This window comes from Mercenaria mercenaria, chromosome 3 (assembly GCF_021730395.1).
Source record: "Mercenaria mercenaria strain notata chromosome 3, MADL_Memer_1, whole genome shotgun sequence".
Classification (NCBI taxonomy): Eukaryota; Metazoa; Mollusca; class Bivalvia; order Venerida; family Veneridae; genus Mercenaria; species Mercenaria mercenaria.
In genome coordinates this window covers 59792915-59816183 of record NC_069363.1, presented here as the reverse complement: position 1 = coordinate 59816183, position 23269 = coordinate 59792915, and the positions used below count along the sequence as shown (strand labels likewise).

General features: G+C 34.2%; 2 protein-coding genes and 1 long non-coding RNA gene across 4 annotated transcripts; all 3 read right to left on the bottom strand.

The window, feature by feature from the left end:
- Positions 1-340: 340 nt before the first annotated feature.
- LOC123524611 (uncharacterized) lies at positions 341-4641 on the bottom strand. Its single transcript, XM_045302927.2, has 4 exons — positions 4465-4641; positions 3879-3963; positions 2751-2875; positions 341-2007 (listed from the first exon to the last, which is right to left on the bottom strand). Exons 1-4 carry the CDS (start codon positions 4505-4507, stop codon positions 1847-1849), a joined length of 414 nt encoding a protein of 137 aa, XP_045158862.2. The 5' UTR covers positions 4508-4641; the 3' UTR covers positions 341-1846.
- A 1653-nt stretch (positions 4642-6294) lies between these two features.
- On the bottom strand, positions 6295-12724 carry LOC128555655 (uncharacterized). The gene is made up of 2 exons (XR_008370247.1): positions 11258-12724; positions 6295-11170 (listed from the first exon to the last, which is right to left on the bottom strand). It is a non-coding gene; the product is annotated as an uncharacterized LOC128555655 (long non-coding RNA).
- A 2116-nt stretch (positions 12725-14840) lies between these two features.
- Positions 14841-21157, bottom strand: LOC123524613 (RING finger protein 11-like). Of its 2 annotated transcripts, none has more exons than XM_045302929.2 (3): positions 20947-21157; positions 15905-16068; positions 14841-15480 (listed from the first exon to the last, which is right to left on the bottom strand). In XM_045302929.2, the coding sequence occupies exons 1-3, from the start codon at positions 21052-21054 to the stop codon at positions 15309-15311; spliced, it is 444 nt and encodes a 147-aa protein (XP_045158864.1). In that variant the 5' UTR covers positions 21055-21157; the 3' UTR covers positions 14841-15308. The 2 variants fall into 2 exon arrangements, with proteins under 2 accessions (XP_045158864.1, XP_045158863.2); XM_045302928.2 differs by lacking the exon at positions 20947-21157 and adding an exon at positions 17583-18076.
- Positions 21158-23269: the final 2112 nt, after the last annotated feature.

Sequence of the window (23269 nt, the reverse complement as noted above, 5' to 3'; positions counted from 1 at the left end):
GATTCTTTAAACCATTATATCACACCGGGACCCCTCGCTTACAAAGCAAGTGGCCTACCGACTGAGCTAACCGGCTATCTGATACATTACGACATAAGAATTGTAAATATCAAAAGTCAATGCTAGAGGTAGATTTGCAAGATGTTGTAAGCTAGGCTCTGATTGGCTAGTGAAAGGGCCGTCAGAACGAGGCAATGAATAGGTCGTTTTCAGATCCTATGCGTAGCGTAATAGGAGATGTACTTTAGTCAGATTGAACACGACTTTAACATTCAATTCTTAACAGGTCTTGATATTGGTTGAAAGTTAATACGTCTAAGTGGAGAAAAACACTTCATGAAACAGCACATTTTATTTTACAAAGAAAACGAATGACAATGATGTAATTGCAAAAACAACAACACAAATTTCCTCCAAGTTGATATCCATGAAAATTGTGATGATTTTCTGCACAACTTACATGGAACATAAAACTCGAAGTTGTATTTTTGAAAATAGCCCAGTTAAATGTTCGTGATTTATTTCGGACGTGTCTGAAATAAGGTAGAGAGTTTAAATATATTGGTGGGAAACTGGTCAAAGTACATTTCTCGTTTTCTGAAAATGTTCTAATTTTGCTGAATGTCGTTAATTCATATCAAATTAACGGTTGACATTTTTATGCCTTTAAATATTACGAAATATTTTGCACTGCACAAAGTTTTGTCGACCTGGCAGTCTCTTTTTGTGTAAAACGGTCAGTTTCCTGGATTTTATATTTGTATTGACTTTATATCCACAAGTAACTGACAACTTCTTTACGTGAATCAGATGAGGGGGACCAGAACGGCTTTAAAGAAATAATGTTTATTGTTTATTCAAATCGTTCCCATGTCACTGAAAACAGAGGCCTCGAACTACAAACCTGTTACTTAGTAGTACTCATTTCTTTCATTGTCAAGAAGATAGAAGGTTTTAATATCTTCTCGGATTTTTGGCACATTTCGTTGCGTCTTCTTGGCGCGCGACTGTTCAGGGTATATTAGGGTCGAATAAATTTGCCTTGGTCAGGGAAATACAGCCAGTTTCCGAAAGGAACCGAGATATTATGTCAGTACAAGTTGGGTGCAAGTTTATTGCAAAATGTGATCTCTATCGTGTTCACAAGATGGCGGATTTATTTAGTCTCTAGCTAAACATTTGAGCTGTATTTACTTATTTCTGTAAAATAATTTCTCTACCTTTTCTAGCTATTATGAAACATACAAAATTAATATATTTAAAAGGTTGTTTGCTAAATAAAGAATTCAACAGTGTATAAATGACATAATAAACACACTAAAATGGATGCCTCCATGGCCAGCCATTTTCTGAAAATTCAAGCTGCCATATCTTTTTCAATAGTGGTCCGATTTTTAAAAATTCTTTCAGCGTTATGAAAGACATGAGAAAAAAATGGCTTTCAACCATGAACATGAACTAATTGTCAGACAGTCCTTGCCCTTTAATTAATTCAATATACAAAGGCATTCCTGTTCCTCTATTTATATGTTGCAGTTCATAATCTCATTTTATTCTTACAGAAGATCTGTTACAGCAAGTTGCCTCTTCTTGAAGCTTGTTGCCTCTTCTTGAATCTTGGTTATCGCCTTCATTTTCAAGACCATAAGGATAATGGTCATCTTTAAGTAGTTACAAACTACGAAATTATTTAATTCTGACACCGCTCATCTGATAACTTCTGTTAGAAACAACAAAAGATTTCCAAGTTTGTTTTGAAAGCGACCTTGATCTTCAGTGCTTTGAGTATGAAGGCGATGAGATATTATAGAGTTATGCAAGTCTGTTATGAAAGCAGTCTTGGTCTTCAATACTTCGAGTATGGAGGTGGTGGAGATATTGATGAGTTATGCGTCTCTGGATGATAGAAAGGAAGCGTTGTATATTTGGGTGGAAAACTGATTGTAGCTAATGAGTCCCAATCTGGTAGCGGGTCCTTGACGTATTGTTTGGGTTCTTCAAACTTATCTACAAGAAAACAAAATATATGCAATAATAGGCTGCATTTACTGAAGCAAATATCATAGAAATAATGAGTAGTAAAAAATGTATTAACTTTTTACGTAATGAGATGTTTTATTGTTGTAACGCACGTTTGGGAAACGTTTGTCTACTCTGTTTTGCATATTTTTAAACTATAGGCAGGTACAAGTGGGTCTTGAACATGAACGACTTCAATCAAACCAAGTCTGGTTTTTTGTTTCTTGCTTGCGTTCTGTCCTTCCAAAAGTGATTTTTTCACAGATTTTATTGAGTTTTCGCCGTCTTTTGTCCACGCAACCGACTAGACTTGATTTCTCATTAAAATGGTGTAATATAATTACATATTTCGGCAAAGAAATATTAAAGATTTATGAGCAAAGCTAACCGTTTGTTTTTCGGTATATGCCTACTTCCTTCATTCTAGCATAACAGAGGTTCACTATGGTTCCTAGCTGAACGTTAGTCTTGGGATTTTGGCGAACCTCTGATGGATGAGAATGACTTTTTTTGCAAATATTACATTTATTGTGCGACTACGAGGTGGTTTTGATAGAGTTCCTAATGTCGCAACTGCCTGTTGCCAAGCAACGAATTTCTCGTTTCAGGAAGCTGTACAGTTTGCTTGCAGGGATCGATGGCTATATCAAGGTATGGTTTTACAAATTTGTCCCAAATGACCATTTTGGAAGGTATTTCATTTTCTGAAAACTAATGTGTTGTCAACTTACCTTGGTCTGTCTTTTCCTTCTTCCTTTTTCTGTTGTACACACAACAACCTACAATGATACCGACCACACCCACGGCTAATAAGGACGCTATTACTATCAGACACACCCTCTTCTTATAACCGCCCCTGTAAGAAATACAGCTAATAGTTCACGCGCAGTTATTTAAAGATATAAGACCTCACCAGATACTTTTCCTTTTATTTGTTTAGCGTGTGCTTTTTATTTGATCTAAACACACAGTATATGAACTTCAGAGAACGCCCATAAAATGCATTTGATTTGAAACATAAAACCATGCTTATTTGAATGGTAGTGCATTCTAAAGTGCTAATTTATAAAAATGCGATTCTTAAGAAAGTGTTCATACGTTGTTTTTAGAAAAATCTTATGACAAAAATTAAATTCTGCAAATGCCGTTATGACCCACGTGCTAGTACAATGCACTTATTAATATACTACTATTGAATAACATTTCAGAAGTTAAAGAAAATTAAATCGCAACAGCATATAACTTTTTAATTAAAAATAACACACAATAACTACATTTGGAAAACGTTTAAAGATACTAAAGTGGAACTTTTTAATTCATATGCAGAACGGTCTTATTTTGTTGCTTGCGAATCTTTTAACCCTTTGCCTGCTAAATTTCTAAAACGGACTGATTCATCATTCAATTTGGACAGTACCAATTATTATTCAAAGGGGTGTTAACTGAAATTTACTGACTGAATAGCGAACAGTGCAGACCATGTGCAGGCTGATCTTGGTCTGCACTAGTCGCCAAGGCAGAATCACTTGCCGCCAGCAGGCTAAAAGTTAAATGTATGTACTGTGAAAATAAAAAATAAAATGATAAGATTCCACCTTTTGAATACTTTTTTGTTGTTCTATATATGTCATCGTCAACATATTTTCATATGACATAATATTATGTCGGTAGTTTAGTAGATCTTGGCGATATATCAAGGCCAGGCCTGCGTCAGAAGCTTGGTACATGAGCTTCGGGCAAGAGTATAAAATGCAGCGTAGGAAAATATACATACAAGTGTATATAGGTATAAAAACGTATTCCATTTTCATATTTAAGTTATAGATTATATACGACTGAATGAGCTGGTAAATACGTACTCGTGCTGGTCACACGTGCAGTGTTTCTCTGTGCCATTGCCATTACAGTCACACTCGCTATAGTCATGCCATCCATCGCAAACCACTGCAAAATTAGTATACACAGAAGAGTTTCATATTTACAAAATGGCTTACCAGCGTGTTCTTAAAAGATGATAGAAAATAATAATAATAATAATAATAAAGAATAATAATAATAACAATAAAAAAATTGTCTTTCATAAACAAAGATAAATATATTAAGTAGGTTAAAACAGTCTTTTTTCAAATGTGACCTTCAGATAAAAAAGTGAAATTAGATAAGTCACAACACACAAAGTTTGATGCAAAATGTAAATAGCAGACATCCGGTCAACGATCGTGGAGAAGAATAACCTAGAGGGATGGAGAGAGAAGAGAGAGCAAAGAGAGAGAGAGAGAGAGAGAGAGAGAGAGAGAGTATGCATCTTTAGTGTCTAACCTATGTAATCATCATGCTGAACGACTTATGAGCGTAAAATTTATTTGAATTTATTTGTATATTTTTTCTACTATTTCTCGATATTGCTGAAAGTTTTTATTTTAATAGAGTGTCATAAAAACATACCAAGACACCAGAATGACAGCACAAGATAAAAAGTCCAATTCATATTTGACCGAATGCAAAATCCTTATGCAATCTGTATTTTTCCTTATCATATGGTTATGTGCATCTTCATTTAACAAACATGTCTCGATCCGGTGAGTTTTGGCTGCTCTCCATTTTAGATTTAATATAAAAGTGTTTATAAAAGTGTTGGATTAGATGAAACGTGACGATTAGATCTATTTTTACTTATACAGCTATACGCCTTGTTATTAAACAAACTTATGTTCTATATTTTATTCTATATTAAGCCGGACAAAATACACGATTTATTTCATGTATATAATCACGATCACGGGTAAGTTGGAAAGTAAGAGGACAAGGATAGACTCGGGTAAAATGGCACAAGCATTAAATTAATTTCAGACGGAAAATTATGGTAATCAATCAGAGGCAGCTTCATTTTGTGCTACGATGCCAAATGAATCAGTTAAAATGCCAAATAACCAATATAGGCAGTAAATGGACGCCAGTATGTTATCACGAAAGTACACCAAAGGGGACAACTGTCACTATGTCGTAATGGACTACAGGAGATGCTACAGACTAGTTTTACGATGTTCATAGGAAGTTATATAAAACGCTGGTTTTAGCTTTTGCAGCCCTAAAATGCAATCATCAAATTTGAAAGGGCCGACCAAGACTGGTGACGATCTATCAAGTGGTTCAAAAAAGAAGTTTGCAGGCCTCTAAAGAAGGACCAGCAGAAAATCCGAATGAACTTAAAAGAACCTTATGAAGATGCTACAGATCAAGATTCAAGTTGGTTGAAGATCCATCGAGTGGTTCATAATAAGCATTTGTTTAAATGGTTTTCTATTTTCAGCCCCGGCAACCCTTGAAAGGGACCAATCAGGACCATTTGAACAAATTTGACAGAAGACCTTACAAGCATGCTATAGACTAAATTTAATGAAGGTCCATCAGTTAGTTCATGACAAGATTAACTTTAAGGTTTTTCTATTTCAGCTCTGGCACCCCTAAAAAGGAACAAGAGGTACCATTTGAACAAACTTTAGAGAGAAACAAACAAGCACGTTACAGTTTAGTTGAGATCCATCAAGTGTGATTCGTAAGAATTAATTAAACGATTTTCTATTGTTAGCTCTAATGGCCCTTTCTGCCCTTTAAAGGAGCCAAACAGAACCATTTGAAAAAAAAAATCACTTAAGAGATGAACTTACATGGATGCTGCATTCCTAGTTTAGTGCGGACTGGTTAAGAAAAAGTCAATTGTAGGTTTTCCGTGTTAAGCTCTGGGTCCCATTAAAGGGGCCAAGGTTAACCCATCTGAATAAACTAAAGATGACCATAAAATTTCTATAGACCTAGTTTGATGATCACTAAATGGTTTATAGGTTTTTTTTTCCTTTTTTGATTTCAGCTGCCCCTACAAGGGGCCAAGCAGAACCACCTGAACACAGTTGACAGGGTCAAGCAAAGACGCTTTTGACCAAGTTTGGTATAGATCTATCATGTGATTAAAGAGAAAAAGTTGTTTATAGAAAAAAGCTAATGCCAGACCACGAATGACGAATAAAGTAGCATTGCAATAGTTCATTCTGAACCTGTAGTTCAGGGGAGATAAGTCTTTATCTTTTCCAAAGTAGAAACTGCTTTATACAGCCTATTTATTTCATGCTTACACTGCCTCATTTTATGTTTCAGCTGATCACATGCTCATTTATGTTTGTTTTCAGACAAAATACAATACTTACCAGCTCACTCAACCTTTTGAGAGTGGTGGTCTAACACTGGAATATTTTAATCAAAATACAGAACAAGTCAAGCTTCTGTGAAAATCTTAACATATTTTAATAAAACAAAAGCATAATTTATCAATGATTACAACCATTACAACAAATATATCATTGCACTCAACAAACATACTATGAAAAATACATACTATGAAAAATATAACAATATGAAATGACTACAGCTGAACATGTCTCGGCAGTCACCTGTATCAAGCAGCCATTTATAACACAGTCAGTTAACTTCAAAAACTGACATTTGTTGTAACTCTGATTTCTCTTGAACAGCCATCTGCCTTAAGCAGTAATGCTGTGCCCCTCCATTGGCTGCCTGCTTAATATAGGTCTGACTGTAAATATATACAACAAGCACTTTTTCATCACACGAATCCTGACTGTTTTCCTAAGTGCAAAAGGCTCAAGCTCTTACTTGAAAAAAATTGAACATTTTCTAATTGAAATGGCAAATGGTCAAATGGTAGATAACTCTTTATGGTATTGATTACTGGCTGACTAATGCACAGTAAAGTTTTAGACAGTGGTTGAATAATGCAGGAGAACTTTTAAGCAAATGGCTGAATAACACACGAGAACTTTCAGTAAATGGCTGAATAATGCTCGAGAACTTTTCAGTCGCTGGCTGAATAATGCATGAGAATTTTTCATATAGGTACCAACACATAATAACAATAATGAGAACAATAAATGATATTTTATGAAAGTTTTTAAAAGAATATAAGCAAATTTTCTTATTGTCCGAAAGCAATAAGGGGTTTCAGTTAAAATAGCTGGACATCAACTGCTCCCCTTCTCCTCTCCCCCTTCAATGCAAACACACCAAGAAAAGAAAACCCCATAAATTTTCGGCAAACATTTTGGAAACTGAACAAATAAAATATCCAGTTGATGGCCTCGAACAACACCTTTAAGAAAAGATAAGGCCACAAATTCCAGTTAACTTTCTCTATTAACAAGTAATGGTAATTTTTTAAAACTGAAAAGGAAGCTCCATCTAGCCGACTGTTACTACCCATTATGTAAAAAGAAGTGCACTGTTGCAGTATACATTTAGCACATACACTCTATGAAATAAATAAATTCAAAGCTCAACAAAACTGAAAAGAAATGAATATAAAGAAAGCACATCAAGAAATAACAAAAACTATGACACAAAACAAGAATGGAAGGCAAAATGAAATTATAATCTAGATGTAAATTATTTTGGTAAGAAGACAATTATGATGAAATGTACAAAAGCACAAATCTGGTTTAATACAATAATAGACCCAAAAAAAAAAACAGTAAGAAAAAATAATACTATTTAGTCAATTAATAGGTGATACTAAGATCAGTACCTTGCTTCATTTCATAAAAAGAGAAAATTGTGTAGCTACTGAGAGCAATTGCACAGCTTTGAAGCGACTCGTTCACACATTTTAGGTGAAAACTTTTCCCCTAAAAAAATCTATAAAATGTGGATACTGTAAAAGTGATGAATGGTACAAACTTATGATTTTCTAATAAATAACCCAAATCATTGTGCAAAAGGGAGTATACCATTGCAAAGCTTTTGAAATAAATGAAGATAATCAACAGTCTTCTTTTCATTTTACAAGTATCTAATACTTAACCCTTACCCTGCTAAATTTCTATAATAAACTTGTCCATCTTTCAATTTGGACAGTACCATTAACTGTTAAAAGGGGTGTTTACCAAAAACATACTGGCTGAATAGCGAACAGTACAGATCTTGATCAGACTGCATGGATGTTCAGGCTGATCATGATCTACACTGGTCGCAAAGGCAGAATCAATCGTGCCCAGCATGATAAGGCTTAATCACTAACTTTATCATTTTTCTATGTCATACATATATTTTATGCCAAACTTGGAACATGGAAATGCATATGTTGAAAAATTTCACCCAAACTGTGGGCGAGTAACCTTTAGCTTGCTGGCGGCAAGTGATTCTACCTTTGTGACCAGTGCAGACCAAGATCACCCTGAAAGTCAGTCTGCAGTCAGTACATTTTCAGCAAACAACCCTTTGAATAATAAGTGGTACTGCCCAAACTGAATGATGAACCAATCCATTTTAGAAATTTAGCAGGGTAATGGTTAAACAGATCAATATGAGCATCTCTATTTTTGACAATACAAAATTGATAAAATACCATATAATAAGTACACTGAATATCTGAACACAATAGAAATTTAACAAAGGTACTTCCAAACTAGCCAACTATAAACACTTACACAACACATATTATAATAATGACAATAATATTGTACATATATTCATGTATCCAAGACAAAATGAGACAAATAATAATACAAGGAATTCTGAACATTCATGCAGAAATAATACAAAACCAAGGTCAAAGGCTATAAAGTTGAGTTTTGGAGACCAGTCTCAAAATGCAGCCCTGTCACTGGTCAAGTCTGAGTTTAAAATCAACCAATCAAAAGCCGCAGTTAACGGACTGGGCTCCAAACAAAGTGCTCAATGCTTCCAAGGAGACTACCCTTACCTTTTTATAGGCTTTACTACAAATTCAGTTAAAACAATGTACTTGTATCATTAAGAACAATAAATATATAGTATATACCAAAGACTTTTCTTGTAAATTATTTCATTGAAAAATTGCATAAAATTGGACACAATCTGCTTGCAGAAATCATACAAGTCAGATTAAAATTAGTTGTTTTTTTTTTTTTTTCAGGGGGGAAATTTCCATATCAGGCATGGCTTAAGGTTCCATCTTTTGATTAGTTGTTTCTTTAACCAGCCTTGAGATCAGCCAATGACAATGTTATGTTCCATTATTGGTCTTTAACATTCAGATTAGCATCCTACAGCTTTCAAAGTATTTTTGCTTTAAAAAACCCATCATTTTAATCATATGAATATGTAAGAAACTTTAATATTTCTTGACTAGAAACCCTTCTATTAAAGACCGTATGACTGGTGAATGGTTTTTCTCACTGAAACTCGGTAATATATAATTCTTGCCAAACAGGAGATCATAATTATCACAGACCAGCCAGTAAGTCAGACAATTTCTACATTGCTTCACAGGCACTTTTAATTATTAACTCTTTGAAAGCAGGAAATACACATAAATACATATTTCTAAAACAACTGCAGAAAAAAAAATCCACTTTGTATTTTCAACATTTTCCAAATATGAATAAAGTACTGAAAGCTTAACTTATCCATACATGTTTTATCATACCATATATTCCTTAGTTAACATCCCGTATAAACGTAACACCTCTAACATTAAAAGAAGTTAATTTAGGTCATAAGTGACTAAAATTTTGCTATAAGGGCTATAATCATTCATCAAAAGCTGGACTTAAGATTTATATTTAACACTATAAAAAGAAAAATATATTTTAGGGTCTTTAGTAATTTAATAAACTTTCTCATTTGCAAAAGGTAACATCCCCTGGGGCATTAATAAGGGAATATATGGTATATTCAGCATCAGCCAAAGCTCTTATGAAGGAAAGTAATATGTAAATGAAAAACACATATCTATGATCTATTTGCATAAGCCTTGGATATTACATTACTAAATGTAAACAATTTCTATGTTGGATTTACATATTATCTACATCAGACTTACCAACAAAGGAATTCTAACATAGCAGCAAGAACATACATACTTTTTTCTAATGCACAACATAGAAAGTTTAGGTCTGGTGTCTTCGTGCAATATTCCAAAAGAAGGAATTAAGCAGTTGTAAGCATAACTTACTGATCAGCACATTTTTTTTTGTACAATCTCAAGGGTCTTTTAGTGAACTCTGCATTTTTGTAAATGCATTTTTAAGTCTACATTTTACCATCTAGAAATTCTAGAAGTGCATTATGACTATTTATGGTTAATGTAACATGAAAGACAAGAAAAAAACATTTTATGATTTGGAAACCCCACTCTCTCACATACAGACTTTGTACTGAACAATATGTATACCAACAACGTTAATACTTCCTTTAAATTTGCAGTAACAACTTCATATGACAAAAATGTAAAAATTCTAAATGGTTAATCCAAATCATGAATGGAACCATCCAACTGATACGAGGGAGAGGTCAATGTTTCTAAACAATCCTAATTTCCTTTTCTTAAATATGGTGTACAAGCCAACTTTCTCAATCTCAATCAGAGGATATCACAATATTTGTCTCATGAACTTATAGGCACTGTGATATTTAAAATTAGAATACATGTAGTTCAAAATGCTTCAAAACAGTTATTTTGTATTTTTCATTGTTTTAAAGTGAAAGGCAACACTGTTCACACATATAGCCTACTTGCTCTTAATTCATTGTGGTGAAAGAATTTTCAAAATATATCAAAGAGTAACAATGTTACAAAAAAAAAATGGCAACATAAAACAAAATTTCAGTGTAACTAAGTAAAGAAAAGTTTCTTCATGTAATAAGGCATTCATTTCCCTTTAATCTGTTACAGACAAATATAGCATATAAAACCTCTTAAAAATCACCATTGCTAGATATTCTCTTAGGCTGCAAATAGAAAACGAAAACTATGCAGTGTTAAGAAAATAATATGGTGAATACAGTATACCGGTACTTGTTTGAAAACTCTGCTCTATTTCGCAGACACTTTCTGTTGTCCTCAATCCAAAAATACAAAAAAAAAAAAAAAAAATACAAGATGGCAAATAGATGGAGAAATGTCAGGTTTCCAAATCTTAAACTTTTCTTTTAATTAGATATGTAATGTATGCTTTCTTCATTTACACACCCATTCAATGATGCTAAATATAACAGTATTTATCAATCACACTACAAACACTGGAGTTTATCCATCACTATACACTCATCAGTGTTTCATCAATGACTATACACTCATCAGTGTTTCATCAATGACTATACACTCATCAGTGTTTCATCAATGACTATACACCGTCAGTGTTTCATCAATCACTATACACTCATCAGTGTTTCATCAATCACTATACACTCATCAGTGTTTCATCAATGACTATACACTCATCAGTGTTTCATCAATGACTATACACTCATCAGTGTTTCATCAATCACTATACACTCCAGTGTTTCATCAATGACTATACACTCATCAGTGTTTCATCAATCACTATACACCATCAGTGTTTCATCAATGACTATACACTATCAGTGTTTATCAGTAGCACTGCAAATATTGATTATACACTCATCAGTGTTTATCAATATCACTACACACATTTGTGTTAATATCACTGCATATGTTTGTGTTATTCAATGACTTTACACAGTGTTTATCAATAACAAGGCAAACATTTGTGTTTATCAATGTCTTTACACTCGGAAGTGTTTAGCAATAACACTGCATACAGTTGTGTTTATCAATGATTATACACTCCATAGTGTTTATCAATAACACTGCAAACAATTGTGTTTATCAATGACTATACACTCAAAAGTGTTTATCAATAACACTGCAAACAGTTGTGTTTATCAATGACTATACACTCCATAGTGTTTACCAATAACACTGCAAACAGTTGTGTTTATCAATGACTATACACTCCATAGTGTTTATCAATAACACTGCAAACAGTTGTGTTTATCAATGACTATACACTCATCACCGACAAGTATCAAGGATAATGCATACACAGCTTCACTAACAAACATCGATGTTTATCAATATTAACTACACAACACACAATGGTTTTTATCAACAGGTTTTACACTATGCATGGCACAAATGACTGTGCATAAACAAATCACTAATTATGAGATTACGAACAAGAAAGGACATCTATCAAATGCATTGATAAGCCTTTTAAAATATGCCCAGATAAATAAAATACCAGCTCTGCAACAATTTCAGGTTAAAGCAATATTGCTGCAACGAATTAAGCAAACTTAATGTCAGCCTCCATATCAAAAACATCACTTTTTACATCAATGTGCTACCCTTAATAACCATACCCTACCTAACGGCACTGCAGGGCTGCAGATCATTTTGTAAGTCAATGACTACATTTTGTACTTTGTTCTTTAAAATGTTTCTCGTAATTTTCCCCCAAATGTTGAGTTTTAGTAGTACCCTAAAAAGAATGTGGCATCTATAATGTACATATTTATAAAACAACTGTTCTTTATACAACATTTGTATTTTTTTAAATTTTGTTTGAAGAATATGAGCGATAATGCTTTCTGTTTTCTCTAAAATCAAGCAGATTTTTTCATTCTTCATTTTTGAAAATAAACAAGTACCTGTTTGAAATGAAAGTGTAAATTATTCAAAAACTAATCTGATCTGGAGCCCTAATGGTATAAGCATAATATCAAGTTATAAATTTAGAATATTATAACATCATTTTGCTATAATGATGTAGTTCGAAACAATCCAAATGAACTGCAGAACTGGCAGGTAATGTATAGTTTACATGCAAGTACTTTAGAGCTTTTATAATATACATAGTGTTTTTCCCAGGACCAGAATGGGGCGTGGTGCTGCTGGGGCATAAGGGCACTTTTCCGCGGTTCGCTATGCAAAAAGGACATTTTATCAGTCATTTTAGATCATTGAACTTTGATGAACAAAAAGTAACAACAATGTCTTAAACACACAATTTAATTCACTCTTTTACAAAAAGAACATTATTTCATATAGTACACATAAGACCTATCAAATAAAGCATGTCAGTTAATACTATTGGTTGACTTTCTTAACATAGGCCTACTTTATATTCTTAAACACACAATTTCTTTTTCCATTTTACAAACAGATCATTAATTATATCAAAGTTAATACAATTGATCATTAATTGTAAATACATCATCATATCAAATGAAACATATGAGTTAATACAATTTGCTGACTTTCTGACCTTTGGCCAACTATAGTTTATTAAACAGCTATTTTTTAAACAGTTATAATTAATTTTATTGAAGTTAATACAATTTGCTGACTTTGTTTAGTTAATTTCCTAAACTTTCTTCAACACACAATTGAATGCAAATATTTCCAGTTTAAATATGTATCTAGCAGATTCTGGTCAAGAATCACCACTTGCTACACACAGAACAGTACATTGCCTCAAATTTATGCCCATCTGGGCTCATCTCTTTAACACACTAGCAAAGGGTGACCATCTTGCCATTTCGTGTTGAACTGGGTACCATGGCCAGAATTTTTCTTTCTTTGATCAAGGTCTGGATATTCTGTACCTTGACTCGGCTGCACAGTGGTCGGGACAGACGCATTGTCGTTTGTTGTGTCTGCACTGGCTCTGGAGAGAGAAAAAAAACACACAAAAATAAACATTAATTGCATAGACCGAATAACAGATTTTATAATTCTAGGAAGTATACAAAAATCATAAAAATGGCCTTGAATTGTTCCCGTTTCTTTTTCTTCTTACGCACGACGTATATTCTACTTCTAATAATCAGTCTTATGCATTTTTTCTCAATATTAAAAACAACCACATGAGAAGAATTTAAAAAACAACAACAACAAAAAATACGACTATGCACATACAGGCACACGTTCCGTAAGAGGCAATCATTTGCGGGTTTCGATGCCGAAATTTACATTTTACGGCGTTCATTTTATATTGTACATCTTTCTACTATTTTCACCCATTTGCTTAGTTTAATATTCTTAATTTATGTTGATACGTTAACTAAAAGAATAAAAATTCGTTTGTATGTGCGTCCCTGTAAATATCTTGTAGGAATGATAGTTTTCCCATATTTTACGAAAGAAAATGCTAATAATCATTTGCGGTTTCGATGCCGACATTTATATTTCACGGCGTTCATTTTCTTTTCTATTGTTTGACATATTTGCTTAATTTAATATTCATAATTTATAATACTAGTAATACGTTTACTAAAAGAAAAGAAAAACGTGTGTATGTGCGTCTCTGTAGATATCATGTATCAATAACAGTTTTCCAGAATTTTACGAAAGACAATACAAACAACAATTCATAAATCGTTTTACGAGAAATTTACGAGAAAAAAAAAATGGTTTTAAAAGATACTTACTCGGAATCATTCCGTGACAAAAATCCAAACACTGACATGTTGTTTTTGGCAATTTTTGCGTTTCCTTTTTCCAATTGCGAGAGCCTACGTTTAGCAGACGGCATGTTTGAATCTTAACAGAACTAATTATTACAATTAATATTGCAATATCGCATTAAACTTCCAAACAGCGAAGTGTGAAAAAATAACGCTTGAATCATTAGATTTCAACTTCGAATTTGATAATTGTTATCAATATTGATCAAAGATAAAGTGACCGAAAAGCGAGCACACGCTGTCATGATTACGTCACTCGATTCATGTCACCCGCTATGCGAATCGTGAAATACACGAGCCGGCTTCCTGTGTCGTGTGTCATTCATTAATTACGGGTAAGAAATTATTAACACAATGACATTTTTATGATAATTAGTTGTAAGTGGGCAATTCAAAAGGCACGTGGCGCATACGGACCTCTTGGAGGGCAGCGTGGCGCGCGGGAAAAGGGGCATGGCGCGGCGCCACGCTGAAAATGCCTAGGAAAAACACTAATACAGAGGAAATGCTACATAGGAAACTGACTGAATGTCATCCAAAAGCAAAAAATTTCATCAAATATTCACATTAAGTTTTTTTGACAAAATTTCCATTTTGAAAAAAATGTTAATTTTGGCAACTTTAAGATGCATGGAGAGCTAACTGCTACACTTATCACAACCTTCCAATGTGTTCATCCAATTGGCGCAAACTCTTCATGAAAAATTAATTTATTATGACCATTTTGGACATAAATGCGTCAACTGCATCTCACAATTCAATACGGTATTGTTTCAGGGCCGCTATTTACAGTACTAAGTGAAGGGTAACTATTCCTAGCTGAAACAAAAAAAATATCACTGATTACAATTCTTTAGTGAACCAGCTTAATTTTCTCTCTTTTGTCCAAACAAGTAACTGTTGCCCTTCTCCATCTACAATGAAACTGTAGCATTACGTAACATTCCAACACATTGCACACTGAATCACTAACTGGTTTCATAAGTTGATAAGAGGGCTGCGTCGACTGGTTCCATACACGATGGACAGGTGAACGATCTCATTAACCAGTCATCTATACAGTCTTTATGGTATGAATGCATACAGGGTAAAATGCGCAACTGTTCACCAACACTAAAGTCTCCCATGCATATAACACACCTGTAAACAAAACAAAAATAAAAAGTTTATGAATAATTTAAGCAACTTAATTTTACTGCCTTTTAAACATCGTAAGAACCAAATTTATGCATTGATTACTGCCTTTAAAACATCGTAAGAACCAAATTTACGCATTGATTACTGCCTTTAAAACATCTTAAGAACCAAATGCATTGATTACTGCCTTTAAAACATCTTAAGAACCAAATTTATGCATTGATTACGGCCTTTAAAACATCTTAAGAACCAAATGCATTGATTTCTGCCTTTAAAACATCGTAAGAACCAAATGCATTGATTACTGTCTTTAAAACATCGTAAGAACCAAATGCATTGATTACTGCCTTTAAAACATCGTAAAAACCAAATGCACTGATTACTGCCTTTAAAACATTGTAAGAACCACATGCATAAGTATACATACTCTTTTCCCTTCTTTGAAGTGCCATCATATATCCCTGTTGGAAGGTGACTAATAAGTCCAAGTCTCTTAGCAATTTTGACTTGTTCCTCCTCTGTCAGCTGACTGGCTGTACGGCTCACATTTGGTGAGGGATGATAAACTGGCATTCTTGGTTGGGCATGCTCCTGTAAATAAACACGAGACGTAATAAACATCACTATCAACTGTGACAATTTGATCACAATGACATTACATGTACTTGTTTCAAATGCCTCAAAATTTTTTTAGAGTTTCAACTGTCTGGCCTGATCGACCTAGATAAAACCCCTTCCAAAAAGGTTTCTTCCTATTTTTGTAGCATAATTTAGCAAGGGGGAAGTTTTAAAGGAGAAGAAATGTAAAATAACTCTTAATCTGCTGGTATATCACATCTATTTTCTATTAATTAGTTCTATAATTTCTGACCTTTGTTTCAAACATTGACAATTCTAATGTCCTACCAAAAAAAAAACAACAACAAAAAAATACAAAACAACAGAAGTACTACCCACCCTACTTATAAATTTGAGAGAAGTTTCAAACAATTATTTAGGCCTGTAATGGGTATAGGACTTATAATGCAGCTATTGCAATCCGGTCCTCAGAAAATTCTATCTCAATTTTGAGTCTTCTATGACAAAATCTGCAACCAGACAGAAATCCGATATAATAAAACTACATAATACCTATGAGGATTTTTTTCACATGCTAACCACCGTCCTCAAACATTGGGTTTTAAAAAATTCTGTTAGAATTTTGTAAAACATGGATAAGACTTTCTGCTAGAATTAGATAAATTGTTCTGACATTATCTCTAGATACTACTAGCCTATTTTGCATCAAATTCTTATAGTTGCCTGCTTATATAATGCTTAAGGATTGTTTTGCTTAAGATTAAAGTTTCATAACAAATTTCTCTACATTCTTTCCATTCCATTACTTTGATTATTTTAACCTATTTGGAGCCTCCATGGTTGAGTATTTGGAGCCTCTATGGTTGAGTATTTAAGGTTGCTCAATGCTGACACCAGGTAACTCGCCCTTTTCTTCTTTTGGTGGTTTGAACCCTGCTGGTCATGTCTTGAAGCAATCCAGTTGGCTTGAGATTAAAGGTGTGCCATTTACTGAAGGATCAATGTGTTTTACATAATACCCAACGAAGTTTTCATTTACTACTGAAACTGGAAAACCACTAAAAATTGGACTCCAATATTCTACAAATAACTGCTATCTAGGGTTATTAAAATAATATGGGCATTATACCAGTAGAGACCTATTACCCTATTATACAAATGGGGATCCGATTTTTTTTATGATATTCTAGATCATTTGCAGTGTTAACTGGTGTATTATGACAATGATCTGTTTTATTATCAAAATGACAAGTGCAGTCCAGGCAGACACATTCCTCATTATAACACAATGTAATACACCTGCTATAAAGTTTGTTAATTAATTGTTAATCAATGTTACACACATAATGACATGGAATGACACAATGAATATTAATGAGTATATCATCCCATAAACTTTGTTTAATGTTTAATATGACAGAAACAGCTTAAATACATGTACATGACATTCATTTTCCTATTAAACAAAGGCTGAAAATTGTGTGTTATTATAAAACAATTCATTTTTCTGATGTCACAATTATTACCTCATAGCCTTTATACAGCATGGTGGCGCGCTGGAAAAGAAACCAACAGAAAACAGGCAAACATTTGATGGATGTCGTCAAGGATGTACTTAAAAATCCTTGGTAACATGTTAGAATCGAAATAATATATCTCAATTTAGCTATTTGCTCTTGAATAAACTGATTGTTCGTCATTCAGATGCATAATATTGTATCACTCGGGCTGCGCCCTGCAGTGCCTCATATAATTCCATTTTATAATTATCTCTTAACTTCCAAAATGATGAAATGAAGCAATGACATGAACCTCTATCAACTTAAGTGAAAAAGCCAAAACTCTTCTACAGACCATTCTTCTGGAATCAAAGTAAAACCCAACCTGTAGATACTCATTTCACACCTCAATACCAAAAACAAGCTAAATATTTCTATCCATCAGGCAAAAGACGTATGGAAAATTAAAATAAGTGTAAGGGACAAAACTTTAGTAAAACTATCCAAAAGGATCAAAATTAGAACTTGATCTGCGGATCATTTTTATGCATCGATATAACCAATGAAGGCATTGAAGCCTTCTTCTCCAGTAACTGTTCAGAAACTTGTACCAGATCAACAAGAGATGGACAACAACTAGAATAGCATTCATAAAATGGCTAACACTGCAAATATCAATTATCTAATGCACTCTTTCTCTAGGGCTAATTGTTCAGCAGACTTTAAAAATATAAGTTGTCAATTTAAACAATTTCAACTAAGTCAAGGGCAATAATTCCAGCATGACAAAGACAATCCAGCTGGTAATCAAACCTGACCAAGACAGTATGCCTGTAAACATTCTGACTAATTTTGGGGAACTGCTCAAGTACATGTAATTAAGCAGACACTGTGACAACTTTTGCAATTTTAAGAAATTCAAGGGCAGGTTATAGAAGTTGTCCGAGATATCATGCCCATAAACAATGTCACAAAGTTTGATCAGTGAACATGGATAAGACATGCTTTAGTGAATAAGCAGACACTGTCAATTTTAAGTAAATCAAGGGTAATAACTCCAGCACCACTTGGTCAATCCAGATGTGTTATCAAACATGGCATATTATGCCAACAAACATCTTGACCCTGTCTGGTGAAAACTGGATACTGTTTAACAGAGAGCGGATTCTGTCAATACTTGCAATTTTGAGTAACTTTAAGGTCCATAACTTCAGAGAAGAGGATTTAACTTGTTATGAAACTGGGCTGAGATATTATGCACATAAACATTGTGACCAAATTTGGTGAACATATGGATAAAAGCTGCTGGAGTCAAACAGCTAACAACTTTTACGGACACTTCCCATTCGCTCGCCGACGTAGGTAATCCCATAATATGTCCCTTTTCATGTGTGTATAAAAATGACTACCCTTACTCATTCCAGTGGTTCCAAAATGCAATCTGGTTTATACCAGAGAATCTTGAAGATGAACACCACAGAAACAGTTTCACCTTTAAGATGAACACCACAGAAAATAGTTTCACCTTTACTAGTTTATACCAGAGAACCTTGAAGATGAACACCACAGAAACAGTTTCACCTTTACTAGTTTATACCAGACAACCTTGAAGATGAACACCACAGAAACAGTTTCACCTTTACTAGTTTATACCAGAGAATCTTGAAGATGAACACCACAGAAACAGTTTCACCTTTACTAGTTTATACCAGAGAACCTTGAAGATGAACACCACAGAAACAGTTTCACCTTTACTAGTTTATACCAGAGAACCTTGAAGATGAACACCACAGAAACAGTTTCACCTTTACTAGTTTATACCAGAGAACCTTGAAGACGAACACCACAGAAACAGTTTCACCTTTACTAGTTTATACCAGAGAACCTTGAAGACGAACACCACAGAAACAGTTTCACCTTTACTAGTTTATACCAGAGAACCTTGAAGACGAACACCACAGAAATTATAAGTTTCACCTTTACTAATACAATGTTTTTTGTGAGATTTACACAAGTTTACCCACCCTTACTGTTATGTTGGCACGGACTGTCTTTTTTTCCCTCATGCTTCAGTAATCTGGAATGATCTCTGTCTCATCACAATGTTGCCATGACTTGTTTGAATTCTTTCAAGCAATTAAGCTATTTGTCAGTAAAGGACCTTTTAACTTACTTTTAACTCGATCTCTCTCACTTTTACTTTACTTCCATGCACTTAACACATGCTAAATGGGTTTGCCTTTACTTTCTCACTCTTGTTACCTACTCGGAACTGTCCTTGTACAGTATTCTAATATTTACCATCACTAATTTCATGTCATACACCCCTGTCCATAATGAATGAAAGAGAGGTGTGACAGTGTCAAAAGACAAATAGTTTACTTGATCAGAGTTATTACTTTTCACCTTTATTCTATCCTTATTTTACATCATGATCAACCCATTTTAATACAGACTAGAACTTTTTTTTACGAATCTCACTTGTCCTGACATCACTCTATTTCTGAGTTCACTCTTTACTAACAGTCTCCTACCTGCACACATCATGCGAAGGATTGGCACTTAAAACCAGAGACAGATTGAAGTTTGTGTGTCTGTGTCTAATATTCTATCAATCTATCTATCACACCATAAAACCCTCCTGTGAGTGATACAGTTTAAAAAGGGAGTCAGTGGCACAGTGGTTAGCAGGTTGGACTACAATGCCAGCAGTCTGGGTTCGACTCTTGGTCACGGCTGATATCCGGACTAGTGTTTAGTGCTGGGTTATTTACTTAAATTGGTACTGTTTCCAGCAGTATCTGCCTACTACTACTAGACTGGATGCCGGGCGGGGAGGTAAATATGATGCCTGCCGTGGGCTCGGCTGAAAATAAGTTGTTCCATCCATTCCAGGTGGCGACTTTCGTCGACTACCTGCGTTAAACAAGAAACTTTACTTTTACAGGCCTGACTTGGTGCATGTCAGATTATTAGTATAAAGAGTGAAAGTAATAAAACAAGAACTTGGCAATAATCTGCCTTAAAACAATTATAATTCTGGCTAGAACCCTGAACAAATCTCCGGCAAGTCTGCACACTCCAAGCGCACATCCTGGTTTGGTATCTGGTCTGCTCAAATGAACACATGTGATAATGAACAAACAATACATATGACTCATTTAAGTCACTGAACAGCTGTTCTTTGTGTCCAAACTTCCAAAGGATGAACAAAGGAAATATAAATATCAAGCAATAATGACAACACTGTCTTAATACAGTGAAGTAAACAACCATCAACAAAACATGTAACTCATATCGTTTGACAATAATTTGTAAACAGAAACGCCGCACATGACGAATCCGAATTTACCCGAAGTGAAACCAAAATAAACAAAAACAAGAGACATGCCTGATAAGGTGGTGGGGGTCCTAGAGCTTGGTCAACGCTCTCCTGGCCATCACTGCCTCGCAGAAGAGAAATATCATCGTTACTTTGTGCTTTTAAACAGTTCCCCATCGTGTAAGTTTAGATATTTGAACGTAAATAATTGACAAATTTAGACAAAGTCATTTTCTTCCCGTCAAAACATTGACCTTATAACAACCTTCTCACGTTCATCCGAGATTTGTGACGTAAACAGCTGATAAAAGTAGTTCTAGTAACGAAATATATCAGTGTAACGTCTCTTTTGAAAAAAAAATAACCAGCAAAGCCAAACAGCAAGAAGTATATATATATTGACCCAATTCATCGCTTCAAACCAAAATAATTTGAGAAATGCTATGTCAATTTCCAACACGCAAAATGTCAACAAAATGTTATTCGGTCTGCGGACGGATATCACAGGTGCCGGTTAAGACTAAAAGTACCACGACTGAAATCACGGATGATAACGGAACGTTCCCGCCATATGTCATTATTATCTCAAATCACTGAAAATTATTCTGTGTCGGAAAGGTTTTAACAATGTAACATAAGTTATGTGTACTTTTTTACCGACATAAATCTTTTTTTACGGAAACAAAAATACAATCAATTAAAAAAGACGATCAATTGACATACACAATAAAAAGTAAAAGTAGAATAAAAAGTGAAAGAAAGATCATTGCGCACACAGCACTCACCAAGAGCTGGGTCGCCGTTCAGTTGATACCTGTTTACATGATACAGTTTATTATAATGGATCAAGTTTTAGCTACCCAAACTACCGCGACATGTCTTGCATTTTAACAAAGCGATGAAATGTCCCAGTGAAACAATTTTTTATTTCTTTTCTCTCCGCATTTATAAAGATACATACATACATACATACATACATACATACATAATTTATGGTCCATTTTAGGAACCCGCATATTTTATGAATTACTTACAGTGCACAAGTTGTAAGATCTTTTTTAAATCTGCACGAAAACAGGCTATAAGAAGAGTGTATACAGGCTCTGTTTGGCTCTTTTCGCTTATAAAGATACGTATTTTGGACATATTGCATGGTATTGTAGACTCTTTTTTGATTAGTTAAATGCATATATATGTCTGTCTCTCGGTTTGCCTAGATATTTAAACAATATTTTTTTCGAGCACTATCGACATGGGATGTACGCCGATTTGTTAGTTGATGTGGCGAGAATTTCTAAAATTCTGACAAAATCGGACAAAAATGTAATATAAGATAAGAGCATGCAAGTCTGGTAAGTGGTGAACTTGATGGTTGTCACAGTCGATATGGAAAGCACGCATAAGGTTTAAGAATGATACTATAGGGCTTGTCAGGTTATTTGAGACTGAGCGCAGGGGACTTCTACTTGCTTGAAACTAGGTGGATGCATCTGTCTGGATAATCTAAATGTTTTAGAACGTAACTTTGGAAGGTGATCAAGGTATGATAAGATAAGATAAGATGTAACTTTGGAAATTAATAGTATCAAGATGATGATACATTTTATATACTATTTAGACAAGAATATGTCTATAGTGCTTTTGCATCGTCGTAACACTGGAGAGAGGTGACAAATTGAAATGCACAACGTTGAACCATTTCTATTTGTGTGTGTTTACCTGGTGTATGTGGATGCCAGATGATAGATTTCAAACAAGAGTTTTATAAATATACTGAAATGTTGGCTTGTTCTTGGTAAAAGTGGTACATTTCTAATTTAAAAGAATACCCTGTTAAAAAAAATGCCTGGTGTAATCATTTGATCTTTGAATAGAACTATTTGAAAAGAAAGTCGGATCTATTTTGTTTTTCAGATGTGTAAAAATTCAGCTGAAGTTCTATAAGCCCCACCAGCATACATAGCCTATGGAGAAACAGTCGTGTCGTTTTATCTCTCAAAATGGATAATTGAAACAGATTTATTTATACATTTATACGAGGACAGATTCTGTTAGCAACACCAATAAATAACGAAACTGATATATCTACAACTCCTTTCCTCAAAAGAATAATTTTACGAAAATTACATTCCTAAAAAACCTGGCGGCGTGTCCTTGGGAAAGGCACTTTATCGCGATTGTCTCAGTCGACCCAGCTGTAAATTAGTATCTGATTCAGCAGATTGCTGGGGAAAGATGTCCTAATTTGTATTTAATCGTTCTCAAAATGGACTCACTCGAAGCATACATAACTTTTGTTTAGTGTTTCACATAGCGACATTAAACCAAAATCCGCCTTTACCTTTTACTTTTACCCCAACGGTTGGCTGAACGTATGCAGACTACCTTTTCA

Bases quoted from the DNA above. Each gene is read 5' to 3' on its own strand.
- LOC123524611 (XM_045302927.2), bottom strand. From the start codon at position 4,507: ATGAATTGGACTTTTTATCTTGTGCTGTCATTCTGGTGTCTTG. The intron at 3,964-4,464 runs GTATGTTTTTAT...CTAATTTTGCAG, and splicing joins GCTGTCATTCTGGTGTCTTG to TGGTTTGCGATGGATGGCAT. The intron at 2,008-2,750 runs GTAAGTTGACAA...GTTTTCTTGTAG, and splicing joins GAAGGAAAAGACAGACCAAG to ATAAGTTTGAAGAACCCAAA.
- LOC123524613 (XM_045302928.2), bottom strand. From the start codon at position 17,756: ATGACGAACAATCAGTTTATTCAAGAGCAAATAGCTAAATTGAGATAT. The intron at 16,069-17,582 runs GTAATAATTGTG...GTTTATTTACAG, and splicing joins TGCTGTATAAAGGCTATGAG to GAGCATGCCCAACCAAGAAT. The intron at 15,481-15,904 runs GTATGTATACTT...TTTTGTTTACAG, and splicing joins ACTTCAAAGAAGGGAAAAGA to GTGTGTTATATGCATGGGAG.